The sequence below is a fragment of the Diprion similis genome, chromosome 7 (assembly GCF_021155765.1).
Source record: "Diprion similis isolate iyDipSimi1 chromosome 7, iyDipSimi1.1, whole genome shotgun sequence".
Taxonomy (NCBI): domain Eukaryota; kingdom Metazoa; phylum Arthropoda; class Insecta; order Hymenoptera; family Diprionidae; genus Diprion; species Diprion similis.
The window spans coordinates 2,237,497-2,260,536 of record NC_060111.1 but is presented as its reverse complement, the minus strand read 5'-3'; the positions used below and the strand labels follow the sequence as shown (position 1 = coordinate 2,260,536).

Genomic DNA, 23,040 nt, shown 5'->3' with positions numbered 1-23,040 from the left:
TAAAACTATCGACGTTTTACAAACTTTAAAAACAAAAAAAATTTAATTCCTGCGTTCTCTCCTTTCGTAATCTTTTTTCTCTTCTTTTCTTTTCTTTTTTTTTTTTTTGTTATTCAATTCCCTAATTGTACGTTAGGTGCATCAAAAGGCAAAGCGAGAAATATATAGGTATCTTCAATTGCAGGTCTGCTTCCTCGAAACGAGGGAGGCAGGCAGGCAGGCAGGCAGACAGGCAGTAGGTATGGGTAGAGTATCCATGTACCTGAGGGTACAAAGGCTCAACACCAATTCCCGTTTAAATATAGAATCGCATATAACCGGTTCCCCTTCTTTCGTTTGTTAGAGATGAGAAGAGAAAACTGACTGTTGACAAAGCTACAGCTGTATAATAAGAAATACCCGGTTTAATGTGCGTACCTGGAGAGGGAGGACATTGTACAAGAGTTTTCACATCAGCCGAACTACCTCTTAAACTTAACGGTAACTGTACAATATGTGTTTCAACTATGAGAACGGTGTTTTGCAATTTATCGCCATCTAGATGAAACCATGTCGAAAAATAATACCACGTCGAAAGCAAATCCACAATACAATGAATATCAAGACTGAACATCGTGTCACCAACTCATACACCGTCATGAAAATTTGTTAAAAATATACAATACGTAAACAATTTTTTTCCATATCTCAATTAAGAGGTATAGGATTGAGTTAAAAATAATTCGTAATCGTTAAAATGGTCAAATTGCGGATAATAAATGCGATTCGAAAGTTAGATGCGCGAGAATTGGCAGTCAAACTTGCTGTTTTAATTGACATTTAAAGAAACGCCAAGCAAAGTGACGAAAATTTTGCCAAGGCTCATAAACATGTATCTTATATCCGAAAAGTTTAGTGCATTTGTGTCAGCCAACATTGGTATCGGATTTATGGATTAAAACTGTACCTGTTGTTGCTGCTGCTGCGGATTGCCCATCGCCGCCAAGTGATGAGGTGACTTTTTTATTCCCATCTGCTGTTGCTGTTGCTGGTGCTGCTGATGCTGCTGCTGAGGGGATGGGGGCTGGGGGCTGTAACCCTGGTAGGGAACGCTGCTGGGTCCCCCGTTTCCACCGTATCCACCGTATCCACCGTACTGTACAGGGGCGGGTTGTTGTTGCTGCTGTTGTTGTTGTTCCGGAGCACCTTCACCAGCCCCCTTGCTGACGAGGGAAGCCCTGTACGCCGCCAAGGCCTTCAAGTACTCCTTCTTCGCGGCTTCAGTCTTCTTCTTGTATACCTAAATCGAGCAAAAAGCAGCGTTAGTTAGCAAAAAACGAGGTAGAAATCGAGAGAGAGAGAATTGAAAAAGGGAGGCTGGCTGATGGCGAGGGTTGAGTTTGTTGGTATTACAATGATACTTTGGAATGCGGGAAAAGTTAGCCGAGTAACATTTATGGACGATAACTTTGAACGGATAGAAGAAGATACATGTAAATTTGCGTATATAAGTTACACGCCCTAAATATTAAACATCAGCGGTGTAAACTGGTTATAACGTTGCAAAGCCTTGCGCAAACTTCATCTTTATTTATTTATGGATTTTTCACTCTATTAAATAACCAGTCTGTACCGGCCTTTCATCAAAGCAAAATGCTTCGCACAATCGGACATCTGTGAACTGTCGGATCCTCAAAGGAATCCATGTTGCGAAAGCCTGAATATCGGATATAAAAGATGAAAAAAAAAAAAAAAAATTATATTCAAATCATCCTCTTTGATTTCAAAAGAGATTCTTTTTCCTCTTCACTCTTCTACAAACACTCATCGCTCGGTATTGATTTTCATTTAAAATTAGAATATAAAAGAAAAGAAAGATATTCGTCGTCGACGGTGATTCAACAATCTCTATTTACAACGTATGTAAAACGAACTATGGACACATTAAATTACCCCGGCGTACAAAACAATCTAGTATTATTCCAACAAGCGTAAATTATAAAGGAAATTACCGTTTCGTCGACATCGTGTGTTACAATACAAAGAGTGAAAAAATAGTTACTTCAGAACGATGCGTGTAAAATATTACACTCAGTATCGGTATAATATGTTAGGGTTTAAAAAAAAGAAATAAATTTTTAACGGCCCTGCTGCAGGTGAGGCAAAAACCAGGCGCTAATTGAGCGCAGTTGAAGAGTAATATAAACGTGTCTGCTAATTAGTACATACCTATACCTAAATCGTATTTGTTACTACGTTTATAATCGGATTTAAGACAGCCAGGCCAGCCTTTATTATATAATACACCCGGGATCGTCGAGATATTCACCAATTAGTGAAATAATTAAGAGACCACAAAACGCGTTTAATTGCCAAACGATTTTTTCCCCTACACAGACATTATTTGTACAGAGTGTGTGTATACAAGTCTGTATATATCTATAGATGCGTGCACACTTGTGCAAACATATATACTCCTGTACATAGCGAAAAGAAGAAAAATTACTGGCTATAATTAAACTCAACAACAAAAATTATGATTATTTAAATTGACCTTCGTATTTCAATTAAAGATCATTGTACTCTTAAGGCCATATTCGGCGAACCAAAGACAAAAATTTAACTTGTATTTTATAAGACAACGGTAACTTTCTTACGGTATCAGTAAATTATGATAATCGTTGCAATAATATCAATAACAATAGTTTACAGTTTAAAATTACAACTTTTACGTATAATGTCGGGAAAGTCGTTAGTAAACTACAAGTAAACGATCACGAACAACAATTCAAAAGAAACATTTTTCCCCTCTTCGGCAAAGTATCTTTGAAACGTGGAAAAAGTTTTCCACAAAAAAATAAAAAGACAAGGGGAAAGTGAGGATATGCGTTAACGTCGGCTCGAGTTTACTCTTTCCGTATCAACGAGCGCACATAAAACAGCCATAACGCATCACGCATCACCCGCATGACTTCATCCAAATCCAAATAAAACCGCACCCATTACGTGCACATGTGTATTCCATATGTATGTACATACGGATGAAGATACATATAACAAATGACTCGTCAGTTTGTATAGTTACAACGTCATTATTGATCATTTATTTTAGTGGTAATCACTCACTCGCTTACCCCCCCCCCCCCCCCCCCGCCCCCACCGCCAATGAGCAAGTCGTAATGTTGTAAATTGCATGTGTGTATTATGTCTATGAACAAAGAATTGACGATTACTCACATAAACGGTAAATCAGTCAGCACTTAAAAGCGCCAACGACTACTAATACGACAGATTACGATTAGACGCAGATAAGCTTTTTATAGTTGCTTAATTCAGATATATATTACGAAGACCCATCGTCAATTTCACTTGTACCGTATTTTACTCTCGTAATAAATCATATTTTCAAACATATTCACCCAGAATTTGAATATTATATATTCTATACCGAGATTGTCATTGCATAATTAAATTCTTATCTAACTGTATGCATACATATAAATTACATGTACGTGATGTATTTGATTGTACTACGTATATATATATATTTATATTTATAAATTTTTTTTATTTCTCATACGTATATGCACGAGAGTATACTAATCGAGTTAGAATAGTAATCGGGAAGCAATGAATACAAATTATAACATCGACGAGATTGTTGAATATTAAATCGTGAAACTAAATATATATATATATATATATATAAGTGAGAAGTATAAGGTTAAGTGTTAAATAATACGATGTATATATAATAATACCTATCGATTCTCGTCGAATAATTTTTATATACATGTATACCACCTAATGTAGCCAAAACAAAAATAATTATATAATATAGGAGCCAATTTATCGCAATGATTCTGCACATATATAGTATATATATAATTGAAGGTCTACGTATTTGCAAAATTCTCCACCCACACAAGGTATACGATTTTACGTGCATATATGTATACACACAAGTATATTTATACGAATATTATTTGGCCGCAGTCGTAAATTTGCTGTTTCGGCAGTTCGATCATCATTATTTCTATTTCCAAACCTTTATGCCAGTAAATTTTTACAGCCAATTACATCCCGTGACTCGTGCCCAATTATTTCACTAAAAAAAAAAAAAAAAAAAAAAAAAGAAACCTTCCGTAACACGATCGCGTGAGCTCTTCAGCTTGGTATATCGTATATACACACACGCACACGCACGCACAAAGGTATATGCATAGTATATACCAAGTATACACTGGGTGAAAAAAAATTTACAACAAATTTCTCAAATGCGGAGAAAATCGATGCAGCTGTGTACTTACATGTTGTAACATAAAACAATGTAATTTCACGCGGAGTTCGGTTTGCGGAAAAAAAATCCTTCTCAACTTTTTCGTTACTACACTATCATTATTGCTTATTATTATCACCGATTATACTGATTACCGGTTGTATAAAAGAGTGAAACAATGAAGCATACAGGGTATTATTGTTCGGGTTAAAAGAAATTCCTAAGAATACTTATGCACTTTATATACGTATATACTTATAAGTTACAGGAGAGAAAAACAAAAACACCAAAAAAACAAAAAAAATAAAATAAAATTCTGAAATTATCAAGGACTTACGTCTTTGTGTTCGGTGTCAAGGGCGTCCCACATCGAGGCGACGATTTTCGACACATCGCCGAAACTTGCGCTTGGATTTTGTCCCTTGATAGCCGCCTGGGTATCGCGGAAGAATAAAGCGTACGCCGACACAGGCCTGAAAGCAGGTTTACCACTGTCAAATACAATCTGTCGTTCATCCTCTCTTCTCGATCCCCCCTTTTATACCCACCGGTAGGTGTGAAGGAGGAAGAAGAAAGGATAAAAGAAAAAAAAAAAAAAAAAACGGAACGAAGAATATCTATTAAAGTTTCGTTTACGAAAATAAGAAGAAAAAAAAAAAAATGGGTACCAATCTTGATTAAAAATTTGAAAATTATACATGCTATACATCAAAAACTAACATCTTGTCACGCGAGACTTGAAAAAAAAAAAAAAAAAAAAAAAGTCGTTTTTTTTTTTTTGCGCCACCCTAATATATATATGTGTAATATAAATTTATAAATAAAATTGTAAAAAATTATAGTTCCGAAATAATTCTGCGGCAGATGTAAGAAAGGAAAGTGTATACAGAGATCGCGAGGTGGAAGCAGGATAGCAGTTTTGATAATCATAAGCGATCGGTAGACATTTTTCTACACAAGGTACGTATATTATATGCTTACTTTTGTGGCTCGTTAGGGTCGCTCTTCTTCTTCTTCTTCTTTTTCTGACCTTTAGGTTTCTTTTGGGCTTTGGTCACCGCGTCAGTCCTTTCCGGCGACGATTGTTTTATGGCTACCATCTGCTAAGGAAATCATTGAGAAAATTATTAGCATGTTTGCGACGTATCTTTTTTTTTTTTTTTTTTTTTTTGCAAATAAATATTAAACATTTGCCGGTTATTTAGGGTTGAAGAAATGAGCCTGCAGGTAAAATTGACGGTTAAATTTCTTACGATTAATCTCACATCGTGAATCACACATCGATACAACGTTCCTGCGGTATATACATCATCCGTTAAAATAGAATATAAACTACCAATAGCAGGTTTTTAAAGAAAGTGCATTTCAATATGCAACAATGACTAAGGCTGGAATTAATTTATTAACGAAAGATAATTTTGGGTTTAAAATTTTCAGAATTCCGGATTGGGTGATAAAGAGATTGAAGAAAAAAAAAAAAAAAAAAAAAAAAAATCGGCCCAAGTTTTCCAAGGAGTGGTGTTTTCTGTCATTCGTTGGATTTTACAGAATGTTTACAGATTTTTAAAAACGGGCATTCGCAATCGACTTCGAATATGTTTACAAAAAAAATAAACGGTCCGATAAAAAGAATTGAAAAGTTCACGTCACGTTTTTTTTAACCGAGTAGAATGTTAGAAAAAAATATGAAATGATTTTGACATTATAAGGATTTAAAGACACGTCGAGTTGGCGTGGAATACCCCATGTACATATATGTTTATATATATATATATGTAAGGCCGCATTCGTCATCGAGTAATTTTAAAACTGTGCTCTATTGTGTTTAATTCTAAGGCGAATATAGCGGAAACACAGAGCGCATACGAACGGACAACCTTCGCGTGTAACTATTTGAAATTCAAGGTTTCCCTACCTCTCTCCTTCTCAACTTGTCCGACAAACAATATTCACACAATTTTTAATGCCAGCTTAAATCAACCGTCGGTTATGATGAATTTGAAAGGAATTTCGTAAAAGAAAGAAAAAGAAAAAAAAAAAAAAAACTACTCTTTATAACGAAACAAAGCCTTCGCTGCTACAACTACCACTATAGTTATTATACTTAATAAGTCTACCAAGAGAAAGATATTATCGTTTTCCATTTATCAGAGAAAAGAATATTTTTCACTTTTTCACTTCAAAAATATTCCTCCAAATAATAATTTTCAATGTATATTGTTATTATTATTATTATTAATTTTTTATTATTATATTATTGTTATTATTATTATTATTGTTGTTACGCCATTGTTCAGGCTGCGAAAAACTGTGCATGTTTTACGCGTCTGGTGTTCTTATTATCCAAGGAATACTATAACTTCGATGTAAAATATATATATATATATATGTAAACGAGGGTAAAACACGACCATGTATATTTAAGGTATCGTCTTCTGCAAGAGGAGAGAGAGCATTGTTTATACAACCTGTTTTCCTCCGTCTGATTTCTCCTTTTGCAATCGACTCTCTCGTTCAGCCCCCCCCCCCCCCCCCCCACCCACCCTCCCGCCTTATTTATTATTATTTTTGTTATTATTATTATTTTCATACGTTTTTTTTTTCTTTTTCCTATTTACTCCACTAAACGCATTGTTATAAAAGGGTTCGCCACCACCGATTCACGATTCGCGAATAATCCTGACATCGAGCTGCATTATATTATTACACATAGTACCACCTATTACCCGTAGTATCGGTTATAACAGCAATGAAAACGTTTGTGGAATAGAAAAAAAAAAAAAAAAAACTGCGGAGACAACAGCAGCGAGAGAATAAATCTTCCAAATAGCGAGAAGAAGGTTCCCGTCCAAATGAAATTTTCATTCGAATGTTTAATTAAAAATCTTCTAGTATCTGGTTTTAAAGAATGTACAACAACGAGAGACAAGTGTAGAGAAAAAATTTTCGCAAACATTGCACAACTTGGGACGATGTCTAATGACTTATTATTTAATTCCTCACTTTTTTTTTTTCATGTCCAGTCTCTGTATTGCACGATATTTCGAAGCAATATCAACGGCTTTATCAACGTCGACTGTACTAACATTAAGAACTGCTGTGCAAAGATTAAGTTCTGCGGCAATGAGAATGAGTGAGTCTGAAGGAGGTCGCGAGACGCGGATAACCGACACATTACGTACCTTGTATATATGTATAGGTAAGTTATACTGTATTACTATTCTACCAGACACCATCATGATAAATACCACGGAGACCTCGTATATATATATATATATACATACATTTTAGCATGTGCATACATAAAACGTGTACATCAAAGCTGGGAGTTAATTTTACGTCCAACCAGCGAGAAACACCTAAAAGACGACGAAGAAGAAGAAGAAGAAGAAGAAGAAGATGAGGAAGAACAGCGTAACTGTGACTAAGTGCCAGTAAACTCTCGACAACGTGGTGTATATAAACTTCATTAAAGTCGAACCAGCGTGAAAAAAGTCAAACACCGAGATGTTGTATGAGTACGAAAAAGATTCGATTTTTTATCTCTTTTTTTTTGTGTCCTTTTCGTTTTTCATTTTCTTTCTTTTTTTTTTTTTATCTTTCAATTGCCGAAGCGAAGTTACTGCCGTGTAATATTAGAGACATGAATATACATATATAAAACAGCATGGTGATGAAACGGTTTCGGAGATATTTAGAAGAATTGAATCGGATCTGTGATGTTGACCAGCCCCGTAAAGAACCGAGAGCAAGGTTCAGGGGGTTTTGGGCAAGGTTTCTTTATCCTCTTCTTCTTCTTGTTTTTTTTCTCCTTCTCCTTCTTCTCCTTCTCCTTCTTCTTCTTCTACTACTACGGCTATTGTTTTTATTTTTCCCTTCCTGTCGAGATTCTCAGGTTGACTCGGTGATATACAATACCACTGGAAGAAGAAGAAGAAGAAGAAGAAGAAAAGGGCGACTAAATCGATAGGAAAGAGGAGATGTTCACCGCCAGAAACAAGTATGTATATATACGTGTATATGTATATATACATGGATAAACGACCATGAAATGGACCTTCCTTCTCAGAAGTGCAGCATATTCTACGATTCGAGATGCTGCAAGACGATGAACCGAGAAACCGTCTGTTCCTCTTTCTGCTACCGATTCACCACGGAGATTCTCCGTTCGATCGATCGACGACGTTAGAGAAAGCTGAGAATAATCCTTACACGCAGTACGCAATGGACAAACAATGATGATCTTCTGGGTTAGTAGATGATAGACAGACAGACAGACAGACAGACAGACGCTGATCTTTTACAAAAATCGTTCACGTATAAATTATTATACGCTTGTTAAGCGTTAGTTAACCCTAGTCGGTGATGAAGTGATATTTTGGTAGAAAAAAAAAATCCAAGAATCGTTTATCGATCGCATAAAAAGCACTCTTAAGTTTTCCAAACGAAAAATTCATCTCACAATCAGTTTGAACGTCGCAAAAAATCGCCAAAGTTAACGAAAATGACAAAAATGTCGGAAAAACCTAGTTTTTTACCCTGACATTTTCCCAGTACGTTCTAGTAAGTTACTAAAACCTAAATCGTTCAGCTTACTAACACTATACTCGTTTAAAATTCAATTTCAATCGCGGAAAAATATAACCTAGAAAAAAAAAAGTCAGCATTAACCAATTTGTTTTCTCGACGAAAAAAATAAGTAAACTTATTACCACAAGAAATCACATCTAATTCCCATGACAGAAAAGCGACATTATCAGACTTTTCCATTACCAAATTAAAAATCCCCTAACAATCCCAGTTTTTTCATAACCCCTTTCTAAATTCCCCGACATTTCCATTTTTTCCAGATTTTCCCAGGTGTGTGGCCACCCTGACTGAACTAAAAGCTACTCCGCGGGAAGTTTGAAAAAACGTTTGATACGAAGTTCACCGCAATTGTGACCGGATTAGGGTTAATCACCTGAAATGACAATACCGCATTAGACGAATCCCCCCTGCAACTTACCATGGCTGAGTGTGGAGTGCTGTCGTCACTGTCCTCGCTTGTTGTCGTGTTGACATTTTCGGGTATTCCGTTTGGCTGCATGGCCGGTGGACTTCCCCCCGTCGGACTGCGATACTGCATTGGTTGCTGTTGTTGTTGCTGCTGCTGCTGTTGTTGTTGTTGTTGTTGCAGCTGTTGCTGTTGTTGTGGATGCATGTACTGCATGTGCTGCTGCATCTGTACTTGCTGATGCTGTTGTTGCTGCTGCTGTTGTTGCTGTTGTTGTTGGTGAGAGTGTTGCTGAAGCAGCAGAAGCTGTTGGCTACCGTGTTGCTGTCCCGGCGACGTCATCGTCGAATACGAACCCTGGGGGCTATTGTACGCCGAACTGAAACAGAATATATCAGAAAATAAGAACCATAGATTCAATTACAACGAAACTCTGACTTCCTTACAATCCGTATATCATAATTATTGTAATTAATTAATCATAGAATATTATGGGACGGCTTGGGGGGGGGGGGGCTTAGTTTCACATCATTACAATTATTATATTATATTATATTATATTATTATAAGAGCGTCTATTTGGATTATCCTATCTGTCCTTCAGTCAAATTCACAAATATTTTCATCCGTCGGCAACAAGAGGGGAGTAAAGCGAACGCCGCAAGAGAGAAAAGCATTGAGAGGTTAAAGGGGCGAAGGGGGGCAGGAGCAGTGAAGGGGAGGTGAGGGGCGGAGAGGGAGCCACCGGCTCGATGCTATTTTAACACAAATTGGATAACTTTTGAGATATGGCCGCCGCTGCGTCAGCGTCGAAGGATTTACAGCCTATTCTACATCAGCTCCTCCCTCTCCCCCTACTCTGCCCCCCCCCCCCCCCTCTCCGACATCTCTCGGCAATCCTGCCCTCGCATCCACCAGTCCAAAATCAAATTTACCTGCCAGTAAATTCACCTTCTCTCTCTCTCTCTCTCTCTCTTTCCCTTCTTTTTCTGTATGTAACACACATACGTGTTATCGTCGTCAGTTTCACAGAGGCTAAGAAAAATCGGGTAGAGATATGTATGTGTGTTATATATATGTATAAGGCAGACGGTAAAGAAGAATGGTCGAGCGTATAAATTTCGTGAAATAAATAACAAATCACGGGTGAATGTTTCAGCTTCAGTGTAACGGATATCTACATTATAATATTATACCTTTAGGAGGATCCTATGGTAAGGTTTCACCGGGAAAAAAAAAACTTAAACATAATATATATTGATTTTACGCAAAAAATGTATCGGCGTGTGTTTTTTGTCCAGAATTGCATTTATAATACGGCTGTCATGCCCTTTTCGGCATTGCAATGCATAGCCTCTGAAAATAGTGAAAATGGAAGATATTTAACGCAGTCGGTAAGGACGGACTACGGCGTTCCCTTAAGCGTATAACTTCCTCCCCCCCTCGACACTATTTTACAATTTCTTTGCAATGAGTGCGATTATTTGATTTCACGTCGTGGACGCGCACGGTGTGAAAATGTGTAAGTAACGAGCGTAGGTAGATAGCAGGAAAAGAAAAGTAATCAGGATACAGGAGAGGAAGAAAAGGGAAAAAAAAGGAGACTTTTTAAAGTCTACAAGCAAGAAGATATCGAGAACTACATTTTCTCGTGTATTGTGCCGGTAAAACTTAAGTGGATACCCACTCTTATAAGGCATAAGTAAAAGACCGTTGGAATCCAATACAGGGCAGGTTAGGTATGCATACACACTATACATACACGTATGTGAGAAAACAAATAAAGGAAAAGAGGACCCTCCACCTTTCGCTCGACAACAACAATAACGGATAAACGACGGTTAGAGAGGCAAGGATCGTTCGTTCCCTGCCTACAAATATACTTATTTTTGTCTATCTTTTAAAGGTTCGTATTCCTGACCCTCTATGGGTTGTTGTGTCACTTTTTCTTTTACGTCATTTAAGAGGAAATAAAACCAGGCCCCATGCGCGTATAATGCGACACAACACACCGACATACCATGACGATACAGACAGCAACCACATTTCCATACCATCGGACATCAATCACAGTTGTATTAAAATTGGCCTGAATTTATTTATCTGGGTCGTATCTATTCCTTGAAAACGCTGGTTGACTCATGCCGTACGGTATTCGAATACCTGATTCTTTCCGGGTATACGTTCAAGTATAATGTATACTTTGACCAATTAATGTTGAAAATTTGTTGACCTTTTTTCCTCTCCTTGGTTCCGTCTCTTTTTTCTACTTCTTCTCATTCTCCTTCAATTTCTTTTATGTTAATATGTACTTATTACACACACAGAGAGAACATGTGTGACGCGGAACGTCGTTTGGAGAAAGGTGTGCTGCAGCTGTACGGTAAACGACGATATTTCAACGTTACGAAACGTCGAGAGAATTGACGTGAATATGTTACAGGTAAAAACCGTAAGGCAGAAGGTACACGATTCGGTATATTTAAAAATCATCATTATCTGCCAAGGGACGGTCAAAGATTTCGCTTGTTGACGATCAGGATATATTACCGAGAGATAAATCGAGAATTTCCATCCTACAAGTATTATCAAGTTGGAGAACCGAACCAAGTGCCTCTTATTCAAGTTTACGCTCTTTATCCGGTAAAGTGAGAAGAGCAATGTTGCTGTCTGTCCGTGAAAATAGAGAACTTGACGAGTTTAAGCACTAAACTTCTTCTTTTTTATCTTCTTTTCTTTTTCTTATAAACGTTGAAACGGAGGATAGTCGACGCCTTCTTCTACTCCTTCTTCTTCTTCTTCTTCTTCTTTTCCCGATGTTGTCGTAAAACCGGCACCTAACGTTCGTACCTACACGATGATCCGCCGCAAGGGCTGCAGAAACGAGAGAACACTTTGTAATATAGTTTGTAAGTCAGGTACCTCGTCCATCCTTCCATCCGTCCATCCGTCCATCCGTCTCAACGGCTCTTAAATTCTCCGCATAGCAACGTGTGTTGTATTATTACTACGGCATGGCAGTTAGGCAGCTACTTCAAGGATGTGAAAAACGCTTGACACCATAGCCAAGATCATCGCGTTGATGGTGTTGCCAGTCGTTATACGACCTGCGCTGCACATTTAACAACTGAACCACTTTATGCCACGCACGATTGGACGTCGATTAAAGGTTTCTCTTCTTCGTGTCAAGCGGGAAGGATTTTAGAACAAAATTTGAAATTACAGAAAAAAGAAGAAATCGTTCCAATAATTGGTGCTCTTGCTGATGGTCTTCTGTTAAACGGTCATTTCTCTTTTCATGTAGCCATTTCAGATTCGGGTGTTCCAATCAATTCATCCTTAAACTCCTCATCATCCTAATCTACCTCGTCTCGTTCTCGATTTACAAATTCTCACCAAAGTTGAAAACCTCGTATAATTTCGTCTTTTAATTCTACCTACGTATAAATACTGCAATCAGTATTGTCCTGATAAATAATCGTCACATTGTGCGTATTACAGCATGCCTAAAATCTGTTCAAAGATTGAATCGTGCAGGCTGCAGCAGCACTTACTTCTTGCTCGAGTCAACGAGTACGAATATTTCTTTTCAACGATTCAACGGCAAGGCCTCTTCACGACACTTGTACAGCATCAGAAGGATGGAATACGACGACGATGAGACACCGTGTTGGGATTTGTACGTAAAGGTGGGCAGAAAACTAGGTAACCTACTTTTCTTTCGAAATCTTCCTCTCTGCCGTATAACCAACATATGCACATGGCGATCCCGCGTACTTATAATACGTTAGTAGGTGTAACAAACAAATAAACAAACACAGACAAGAAAAAAAAAAAAAAATACGTTTTTAATACCCAGCGTGCATTAATCGTGTATCGAACAAGTACATACTGCAGTATAAAATTTGTCCACCTTATTTATTTTTTTCCATTCTCCTTTCTCCGCGATTGAAGCGAATCAATATCGCACGGTTATATTCGAAACAAGATTAATCATTATATTCATTACAATTTATAAGAATGGAAACGTTTTACCCGTAACTAAATTAATCGCTGCGACGGACACTTGATCTGACAATATAAGAGCTGAATCAGTATTTCTTCCGTGACCACCACGGTCTATCTTACAATTCAAATCCAATTTGTCACGCACATCTAGATTGAGTCCCATTGTCATAATATATTGTCAAAAATTTTTTCTTCCACCCCCGCTCTCTTATCCCGCTGCATTTTGTCTGTTATTTTCTACATATATACTTTCTTACTACACATTTTCACGTATAATATTACAGTTTATATTGTGATGATTTATCGGTGCGATTGCACGAAATATGTTGCAAAGACACGACGATGACGAAATACGTGTTTGCATAAATCAATATTTGTAGGTAAGCAAAGGGATTAGAAAAAAAAAAAACGAAAACATGCCTTGCAGCATCGAAGATGATAATTTATATCCACCTTCTCATATACATGTATATGTATACATATTTGTATCCATTTTCTTTTCTTTTTCTCTCCTTCTTCGACTTGTTACGCCATTTATTGAGCGGGCAAATTGCAGGACGTCAATTTTAAAAGGACGGTTATATCGGCAATCGAAGATTGATTGGTTAGGCCAGATGGGCGTTTGGCTTTACATGCGCTCTATATAATAAAAGAGTTACATAATACGTTAAGTATACACACACCTGACGTTGATTGGTTGCATGGCGTGTTCCTGTTGGAGGTAAAGCGGCTGCTGATAGCCACCGGGATCGAGATTCATCCCGTCCGGAGACTGTTGCATTCCGCCGCCCTGCATCATCTGCAAAAAAAGGAAGAGGAAAAAAATTACATCAAAATAACAACGAAAGATGTAAGAAAACTATATGTAGGAATAATATAAGCAAAGAGGCAAAGGAAGACTCGATCTTTCCGGCTCGGTGGTCGTGGAACTTGAAAGACGTCGCTTCTTGTCTCGTTGTTGTTGTTTTTCTTTTTCTTTTTTTTTTTTTTTTTTGCTCCCCAATATGGAAAAAAAATATTCAGTCACACCGGTACAAAACTTACTACATATAATCGACTATCCGAACCGCCGTTGCAAAACTATATCTCTGTAAAATAAATCATAGATCACGAAGCAAAAATGAAGAAAAAGGAAAAATAAATAAAAACTACCGCAGTTTAATCGCAGATATCGCAGTTTTTTTTCTTTCTTTCTTTCTTTCTTTACCTCTATCCTTTATCCTCTCTATCAAATTCAAGTGACAATTAAACACAGAAAATATGTTCGACTCTTCAATTATTACTTCGTTAAATGAAGAAAAATTCTCTGTACATACAACGGCGAGCATGGTTTACGCGTTTTGTTTTTCTTTTTTTTTACATTCGTATTTTCCGTACACAAAGCATCCGTTTCTATGAAGTTAGGAGCGAGTCAGCGAATGCGCATGCGCGAAGTGGTTAAAATTGTTATTTTCTGTACACCGCGCATGCGCCGTCGCCGAAAAATTCGACGTATATTACGCAAGCCTAACCTCAATTTCGTGCCTCATGGAAAAAAAAAAAAAAAAAAAAACGCGTAACGTACTCTTGTTTTTGAAATCGTGTTGCACGTACACATATATAAAGATATTCGAAAATGAAATAACTTTCGTTATTACAGTATGCAGTGTTTTAAGATGACTGTATGCAGACGATGAACGGGGATGAGTCAGCATTGTACTACACAATAAGTGTGTGTGTATATGTGAGAGAGAGAGAGAGAGAGAGACTTATATACGCGTTAATTAATGAGGGCAGGCGGAGGTCCGCGGATGTCTCATAACTTAGTTTAATAGCAAGCTAGCACACAATTGGAATGCCCCTCGTTTCCTGCGGATGTACAAAAGAGAATCTTGAAACAACACCACATGTCCCGTGTACATTTATTTATGTGTATGTATACGTATATATATATATATATATATATATATATATATATATATATATATATATATATATGTATAAATAAATAAACAAATATACATATATGTATATAAACTTTTTACCGATAAACATGTAGTATAAATGTATAATAAATTCTACGAATTGCAGGCTTTTTATTAATCAAAACTCGCTGCAAAAGTTAAACAATGAATTGTAATTCTATAAAATGTATAAATGTATATCATCATCATCATCGTCATCATATATAATAATATTTTTACAAGGAGAATTTCATTGAACCTTACGAAGCCGCGTCAAGTTAAGAGATTCATCAGCGTTGCTACTGCAGCAGTAATATAAGTCCCTTTAGGATATTCTTGTCACCGTGCAGGATCTTCACGGCAAGGGAGGAGGAAGAGAGAGGAAGAGAGAAAAAGAGAAAGAAAGGGAGGGAGAGAGAGAGAGAGAGAGAGAGAGAGAGAGAGAGAGAGAGAGAGAGAGAGAGTGGTGGATGAACCTATTCTTGGACCACTTTCGAACCCTCCTCAGGTTCCACGATATCTTATATTTAGTCACGAGATCTCTGCACGGTATATGTATATATGTATATGTACATACATGTAGTATATATGAAACATTTCTATTATGCATCTGTTAGAATTTTTCTTCTCTCCGATTTTTTCTTTCTTTCACCTCCACCCTTACTCTCAGTGTGTATCTTCATGGTTTCAACATTCCGAGTGAAAAATATCGTTCAGTCTGTTTTCCCTCTATACATGTACTTCTTACTAAATAAAACGTCGACTAACCTGTGGTTGATATCCGTGCATTGGGTCGTGCTGCTGGTGATGCTGTTGCTGGTGTTGCTGATGGGGATGGGGGTGGATCGCCGGGATGTCAAAATCCTCGTCACCGAAACTCGGGGTGTGGAATGTCTGCAAAATAACAATAATCATCACCAAATTATTATAATAAATCAGTCTCCTTTCACAGATAATTTTTTACTAGTTTGTAATATCTTGCCGCCTTGTTATAGTTTTCTTTTATTTATTTATTTTTTTAAAAATTTTTTATACCTATTAATTCTTATTAAAAATTCAAACAACATAACGGACAAAGGACAAACAAACTGAATTATTCCATGAATCTCTCACTTATTCGAAGGAATATAAGAATGTATGTACATACACACACGTATTTTATCGTACTACATATATCAAACATACACAACGAAGACGTCAGTATTTACAAAGTATTACACATGTATAATACATATTATACACGCAGACGAGAGTGTTGTTACTACTACACCCCCTCCCCCCCGCCTTACCCCTCCGCACAATTTTTTCGGGTGGCAATTTAATCCGTCTTCAAAGGGGCGGACGGCTATAGGGGTGGGGAGGAGGGAGGGGGAGGGGGGTCCGGAAATATGTATGTGTGTATGCACGCGTTGTATATATATATATATATATATATATGTGTGTAAGTACATGCCGCGTGCGGAAGAAGAGAAAATAAATTTTCCAAGGGAATAAAACTTTTTAAATTGGATTTAATAGCGTCAGGAATTTTCCTTTGAGGGAAGTCTCCACCCTCCACCCTCCCGCCACCGCGCCACCACCGCCACCCCCACCCCGACTTTCGTATTCTACGGAATGGAGGGAGGGTGGGGGATGGGGGGTGTGTATGCACAGGGGTAGAGTACCCCTATTGATCGAACGAACGTCTTTCTTTCCCTCAAACTCCCGCGAGCTTATACGCATAACATATATGTGCAGTACCATGTGTGTGTGTGTGTGTGTGTATATATGTGTAACATAGGCACAAATTGTACATATAAGGATACCGGTGCACGTGTGTCGATAATGTAAAACCTCTCGAGTGGTAGGATTCATTTTTATTGAATATAGAAAGAATATTCAACGGTGTTCGAGAAATAGAGATACTATGTTATAAAAAGAGATACTATGTTATAAAAAGAAAAAAATTATTATATATATGTATATAGATATATACAGTAACGGTAATAAAATTTCATCATCTAGCGATAACATATATATATATATATATATATATATATATATATATATATATATATATATATATATATATATAGATATTGTATACCTAACATATACGTATGCTTTGATCCGCGAGGAAAATTAGTTTTTACGAATATATATATATATATATATATACAATATAATTTACATAGCGAGGCGAGAGATCTTTTTTTTTTGTTTCTTTTTTCTTTTCTTTTATCCTCTGCTTTTTATTATTGTCGCACTTGAGATGAGATTCGTTCGTTTCATATCCTGCTTTCTTTAATCTTTTTCCCCTCATCAAATATAACAGCTTCAAACACGATACTCCCTATTTTTTCGTTTATACATTTCTTATAATAATAATGATGCAATAACTTTATTATATATGTATACAGGGATACTGACTTTGTTTTTTGTTTTCATAAACTTTATGCATTATAATGTAAAAGTCGTAACATACCTATAAATTTAATAATAAACGATCAATTTCTTTAACAAATTTTCTTCTGAATATAACAAAAAAAAAAATAAATAAATAAATAAAAATACATATATCTCAACGACAAAAAAGAGTTTTATAATTCTTTATGTATCATATGTGCCAGTAATCGAGCGTCGCGATCAACTTGTAACAAAATACGTCATCGTCGTTGGAACAAAACAAGCTTAAAATGTTATTAACAAGGATATAGAGTAGAGATGTTAAGTGGATGTAATATCCATAAGTTATATGTATAATACGAAGTTGCACAGAGCTAGTGAGATAACGAAAACACACGACACCCCCGATGCATTGGCCTATATATACATATATACATATATTATATAAACATAGAAGGTCCTATACAAATGTAGAGAAGGTCGTAGGTGTGTAGGTAGGTCTGCGGTAGGTGGAGGTTAACGAGCGAGTACGTAGACCGAAAACGGTTAAGAGGATTTCGAACATTACCGTATTTCTGTTTACTCTCTCGCGGGGATGGGGGGGGGGAGGGATGAAGGGAGGAAGGGAAGAGACTCCTAAATTTCATCCTTATCTTGGTACAGCAAACAGCCTAATATGTATATTTATTGTCGTTAATACACGTAATTGGGAGATAAATTGAAAGATGATCGTTAATTAAGCAGCTTATTTGTCATACAAAGTGTATAAATTATGTAATAATATAGTTATACGTTATAGAGATAAAACGAGAGAGACAGAGAGAGAGAGAGTGAGAGAATGATTGTAAAAATAGAAAAATAAATTTTCATTCGACAATAACAAATATATATATAGGTATTAAATGCAACGTAATTCGTATTATTGTTAAAATTACATTATATCAGTTTTTACAAGTAATCAACGAAGAACGATGACGCAATGAAATAAGTATAGAAGAGGAGAGAATGAAATAATACATCGAACGGAGACGTCGACCATTTTTCTTCTATAATACCTTACCCTGAAGGGAAGCAAAGTTCCTCTCGTCTCTTTTCTTATTTCTCTCTTTTTCTTTCATCTCGTTAAAACTTGCGCGGCGACACTTTGCTAAAGTAACTTTCAGCTACGAGAAAATATTATTTGGATGGTTTCCGGGATTTCTCTCTCTCTCTTTCTCTTTCTCTCTCTCTCTCTAATTCCACCTTTATTCTCATGTATATATACATTGTTATATACTCTACGTAGACGTAGACGTAGACGTCGTCGTCGTCTTCGTCGTACCGACAACTCGTTCGCGAAACTCTTGTTTTACATTTGCAACTTCGTCTAGTTCTTCCTCATCCTCATCCTCCTCCTCTCCTCCTCTTCGCCTTTATCTTTTCCTATTTCACTTAACCATTCTCTCAATCTCTAGCGGTAATAACATTTTATAATCGAGTTTAAGAAACGTTTCTGAAACGCGAATTCAGACAGCCAAAACCCATACCCAACATCTGCAAAAACTATTATTAACGTAACACAGAAAGAACGAGTACCGCGTCACGTGATTTTTACATAAAAATAACACGTATTTGATTTATTGTAAAAAGTATTTGAAAGGCCTCGTGAGAGGGCGTGAAATTGACAAAAAATGAAGAAGAAAAAAAAAAAACAGTAACAAATAACGAGGAAATGGGAAGGAATTCAAAGGAGTAATAAAAAGAAAAAAAAAAAAACCATAAAAATAAATAAACATATTAAACAATAAAAATTTGAAAAAAAAAAAACAAAAAACTCCCCGCTCGGGGAAAGGAAAACAACGAAAGAAAATCATTAAACTAGAGAAAGTGGTTTGTGACTACTGTTGTGGTGCTGTGGTGCTGTGGTGGCTAGGCATGCGTGGCGAATGTATCACGAGGCGCAAATTACCTCGACGTAACGCAAGATTAATTACCTGGGGAGCAGATCCGCGTAGGTATATATACATACATACAAGTATGTATATCTTACACATACATACGTTACAAATCTGTACACCTCCTATATAAGTATGTAAAGTGAGTTGCAAGTTTTCAGAGGGCAAAAAAAAAAAAAAAAAAAAAAAACATTTAAAAATGTGAAAAAAATTTATACACGCATGTATATATATAGACATGGATATAAATAGATAATTAATGAAATGTTGTAAACATAATTAATATAATGTCGAAATATATTATATATGTAATAAATATAAATTTATAATATAAAATTCTCCAACTTTTCCATGCATTCGAATCTTAGAATAGAATTTTTCTATAATAATCTATGAAAAAAATATATCGCTGATTGATGAAAATTTTATTCTTTTATTTTTTACACACAACAATACTACCTACCTTCGATATTATCTATAGTTATACCGAATTATATTTTACTGTCTGACTATGAATTTTGAAATAACAGGCAACGATTTCCGGTAAAATAGACAAAAAAAACAAGGTTTAATACTAACGTAAGTAATATCCCGTGTATATATATCGATCGATGTTACTTTCTACTGCAATAAAGAACGAGTGTTTATTTCTTCGGCAGACTCAAAATTTCATTCTTATATCTTAGAAATTTCGCTGATTTTTCCCAATTTTCCAAGTTTACCCTGTGCAAAGGAAACCTGATAAATTCTCTCTACTATTTTTACTTAATCACAAACATACCTTTTATCAATCAAATTTCACACATACACACACACCCGATGTTAATTCTAAATACTATACGATAAAGATAGAAAATTGAATTAAATAATGTAAAATCAATACTCATTTTCTCCGTATCGAAAATGAAAAAAAAATTTCGAAACTCGCATATCCTGTTATTTTCAAACAAACACAAACACGCTTTATTCAACTCGGATCAAATACCTATTCCTTCTGAACCAACCTATTTTTAAAAAAAGTAGCAAGCAATCGATTTTATTGCCTATAGTATAGTTTTCTCTATACAAATATTGATGAGAAAGTTATACTTCCGCTATATAACTAATTCTGCGAGAGCCGCGTGTATCGCGTTCCTTGTTTCGACATACGAACATTACCTACGTACGTAGGTATGCAACGTATAACGTATATTAAGCATGTATCCACTATACCTATGTAAGCATAAATAAACGTACGGCCTGGAGGCCGAGCTTGAATTAACCAGAGCGTGAAAGATTCATTCGTCGTTACCGAACGGTCATTAATATATTTTTACTCAATGCACACAAACACACACACGCATATATATATATATATATATATATATATATGCAGAGAATTACTTTCAACAGTCGACATAACAACCGACGCGTCTCATTAATCATTGTCAATGCAAAGTAAATTCAAATCACAGATACCTACTGTGATACTGTGGCGATAAGAGAATATAAAAAATAAAATAAACAAAAAATTATTAACAATCAAAATATTTAATCAGAATTACTACAACTTTTCTAAGATATAACATCAATCGTATAACTTTGTAAAGATTTTTTCTTCTCCTAGTGATAAAATTATATTCTAGGTTTACATTATACTAAAGTATACCTGATAATAAAAGAAACCAATCAAGTTAAAGAATGATAATGGAAACAATATTTACAATTAGACACAGTGAACGAGAGTAAGAGAGTGAGAGAGAGAGTGCGCGGGGGGGGGGAGAGGGACGTCCACTCGACGGTTTTATAATTGGTAGAACCGCCGCCGCGGAAAAAGAATTAATTGGTGTAGAATAATTATAAAAATTCAATTTAAATTATATATATATATATATATATATATACTTGTGAATCAAAATATCATATTATTATACATACAGCATCGATTTCTGAACACCGTAACGAAACTATTCCGTCGACGACTGAATGATAATAAATTTATACATATATACATCGGGAAGTTTGGATTTGCAAAAATTTTTCCAATATATACTATATTAACATACTAAACTATGTCTGTAAAAAAATTTCGCAAAACTCGGTGAGTATTTTTTCACAAGTATACATAATAAAAGATGATATTAATTTAATCACATGACTATGAATTTTCTACTTCAATGTTACAAACGATGCCTGCGCGGTTCAACTGCCCGCCGCCAAATTATATTCAGGCTGTAAACTCGAATGAGGGAGAAAAAGAGTGAGAGAAAGAGAGAGGAGAAAAGGTTTTAAAAATTACAGCCGGTGAATATTTATGGCAAATTGCCAATTACAGAGATTACATACAAATTGCATTGACTGACTCGACGAGTGTAGCCTTCGGGCGAATATTTGGCGAGACGAGAAGAACAAAGATGATTTTTTATTATTATTATTATTATTATTATTATTATTGTTGTTGTTGTTGTTGTTGTTGTTATGGTTATTAGACATTATATAGAAGATCGTTGTAAAATCTCGACCCTCAATTATCACCCGCGTAAGCTACGAAATTCCGTAATTTCGTATTATATACTTATAACATTCCTACGTGTATTATTACAAATTATCGGCAGGTATATAATCTAACATTCAACCAAGCAAAAACCTATACGCCGTTGAAATTGGTAAAAATTAAATATAACATTTTATGACCAAAAATCTGTACAATTATAATTTGCACGTTATAGACAGTAAATTTGTTAGTCAGGGGGGGGGGGGGGGGGGGGGGGCACAAGAAAAAAAAAATTTGTTTCACATTAATACTACGATTATTAATATCGTAATATATTAATTTGTCATTAAACAGAATCAACGATTACGGGTCGTTGAATTTCAATTAATAGTAATTAACAATGATAGTCATCATCGAACATATGAATTGACTTTAATATACGAAAATATTTCTGCATCTTTGTATTTCGCAAAGTCTACATCAAATGTTTTTTTTTTTTTTTTTTTTTTTTTTTTTTTTCCTGTTACACGGAACAAACTTTGACATATATATATAATGTAATTAGTTTATACAGGTGTGTTTCTCGGGATGTCGATATTTGTGATATAAGCGATTTTTACTTTTGTTACATACACACACACATATATATGTATCTAATATATATATATATATATAAATTCCGCTGCTCGGAATTTGTAAAAGGTGTGAGTTTCTTTTTTCGTCATATTTCACCTGAAGCCAGTTTACGCGGAATAATACAAGATAAACGCGTTGTCGTTGTATCAACTCCTCCCCCCCCCCCCCCTGCCCCTCCGCTCCTTCCACTTTACCGTTAAACCAAGGTTTCAGAAAACTACGTACAGTAATAAAACAAAGCATCGAATTCTGACATTTTTTTTTGTCAAATTCTTCAAATCGTAACCGTAATAACAAATGCAAGGGAATAAACGGCGAAAAAAAAATTAAAAAATAAAAATAAATAAATAAATAAATAAACTCCTTCACTTCCACATTTATGTACAGCGAATGCATAAAAACTTGTC

The 23,040-nt window shown here is 35.7% G+C and overlaps 1 protein-coding gene across 6 annotated transcripts in view; it reads right to left on the bottom strand.

The window, feature by feature from the left end:
* LOC124407870 (TOX high mobility group box family member 4-like) overlaps window positions 1-23,040 on the bottom strand; it is a 137,108-nt gene that overhangs the window by 5,631 nt on the left and 108,437 nt on the right. For 4 of the 6 annotated variants that reach the window (XM_046884424.1, XM_046884425.1, XM_046884427.1 and 1 more), the window contains 6 exons: window positions 15,974-16,099; window positions 13,946-14,061; window positions 9,267-9,633; window positions 5,240-5,358; window positions 4,596-4,749; window positions 947-1,279 (listed from right to left, as the gene is read on the bottom strand). In XM_046884424.1, coding sequence (XP_046740380.1) covers window positions 947-1,279; window positions 4,596-4,749; window positions 5,240-5,358; window positions 9,267-9,633; window positions 13,946-14,061; window positions 15,974-16,099 — 1,215 coding nt within the window. The remainder of the gene's footprint in view (window positions 1-946; window positions 1,280-4,595; window positions 4,750-5,239; window positions 5,359-9,266; window positions 9,634-13,945; window positions 14,062-15,973; window positions 16,100-23,040) is intronic. The other 2 variants (XM_046884426.1, XM_046884430.1) reach the window with 1 other exon arrangement.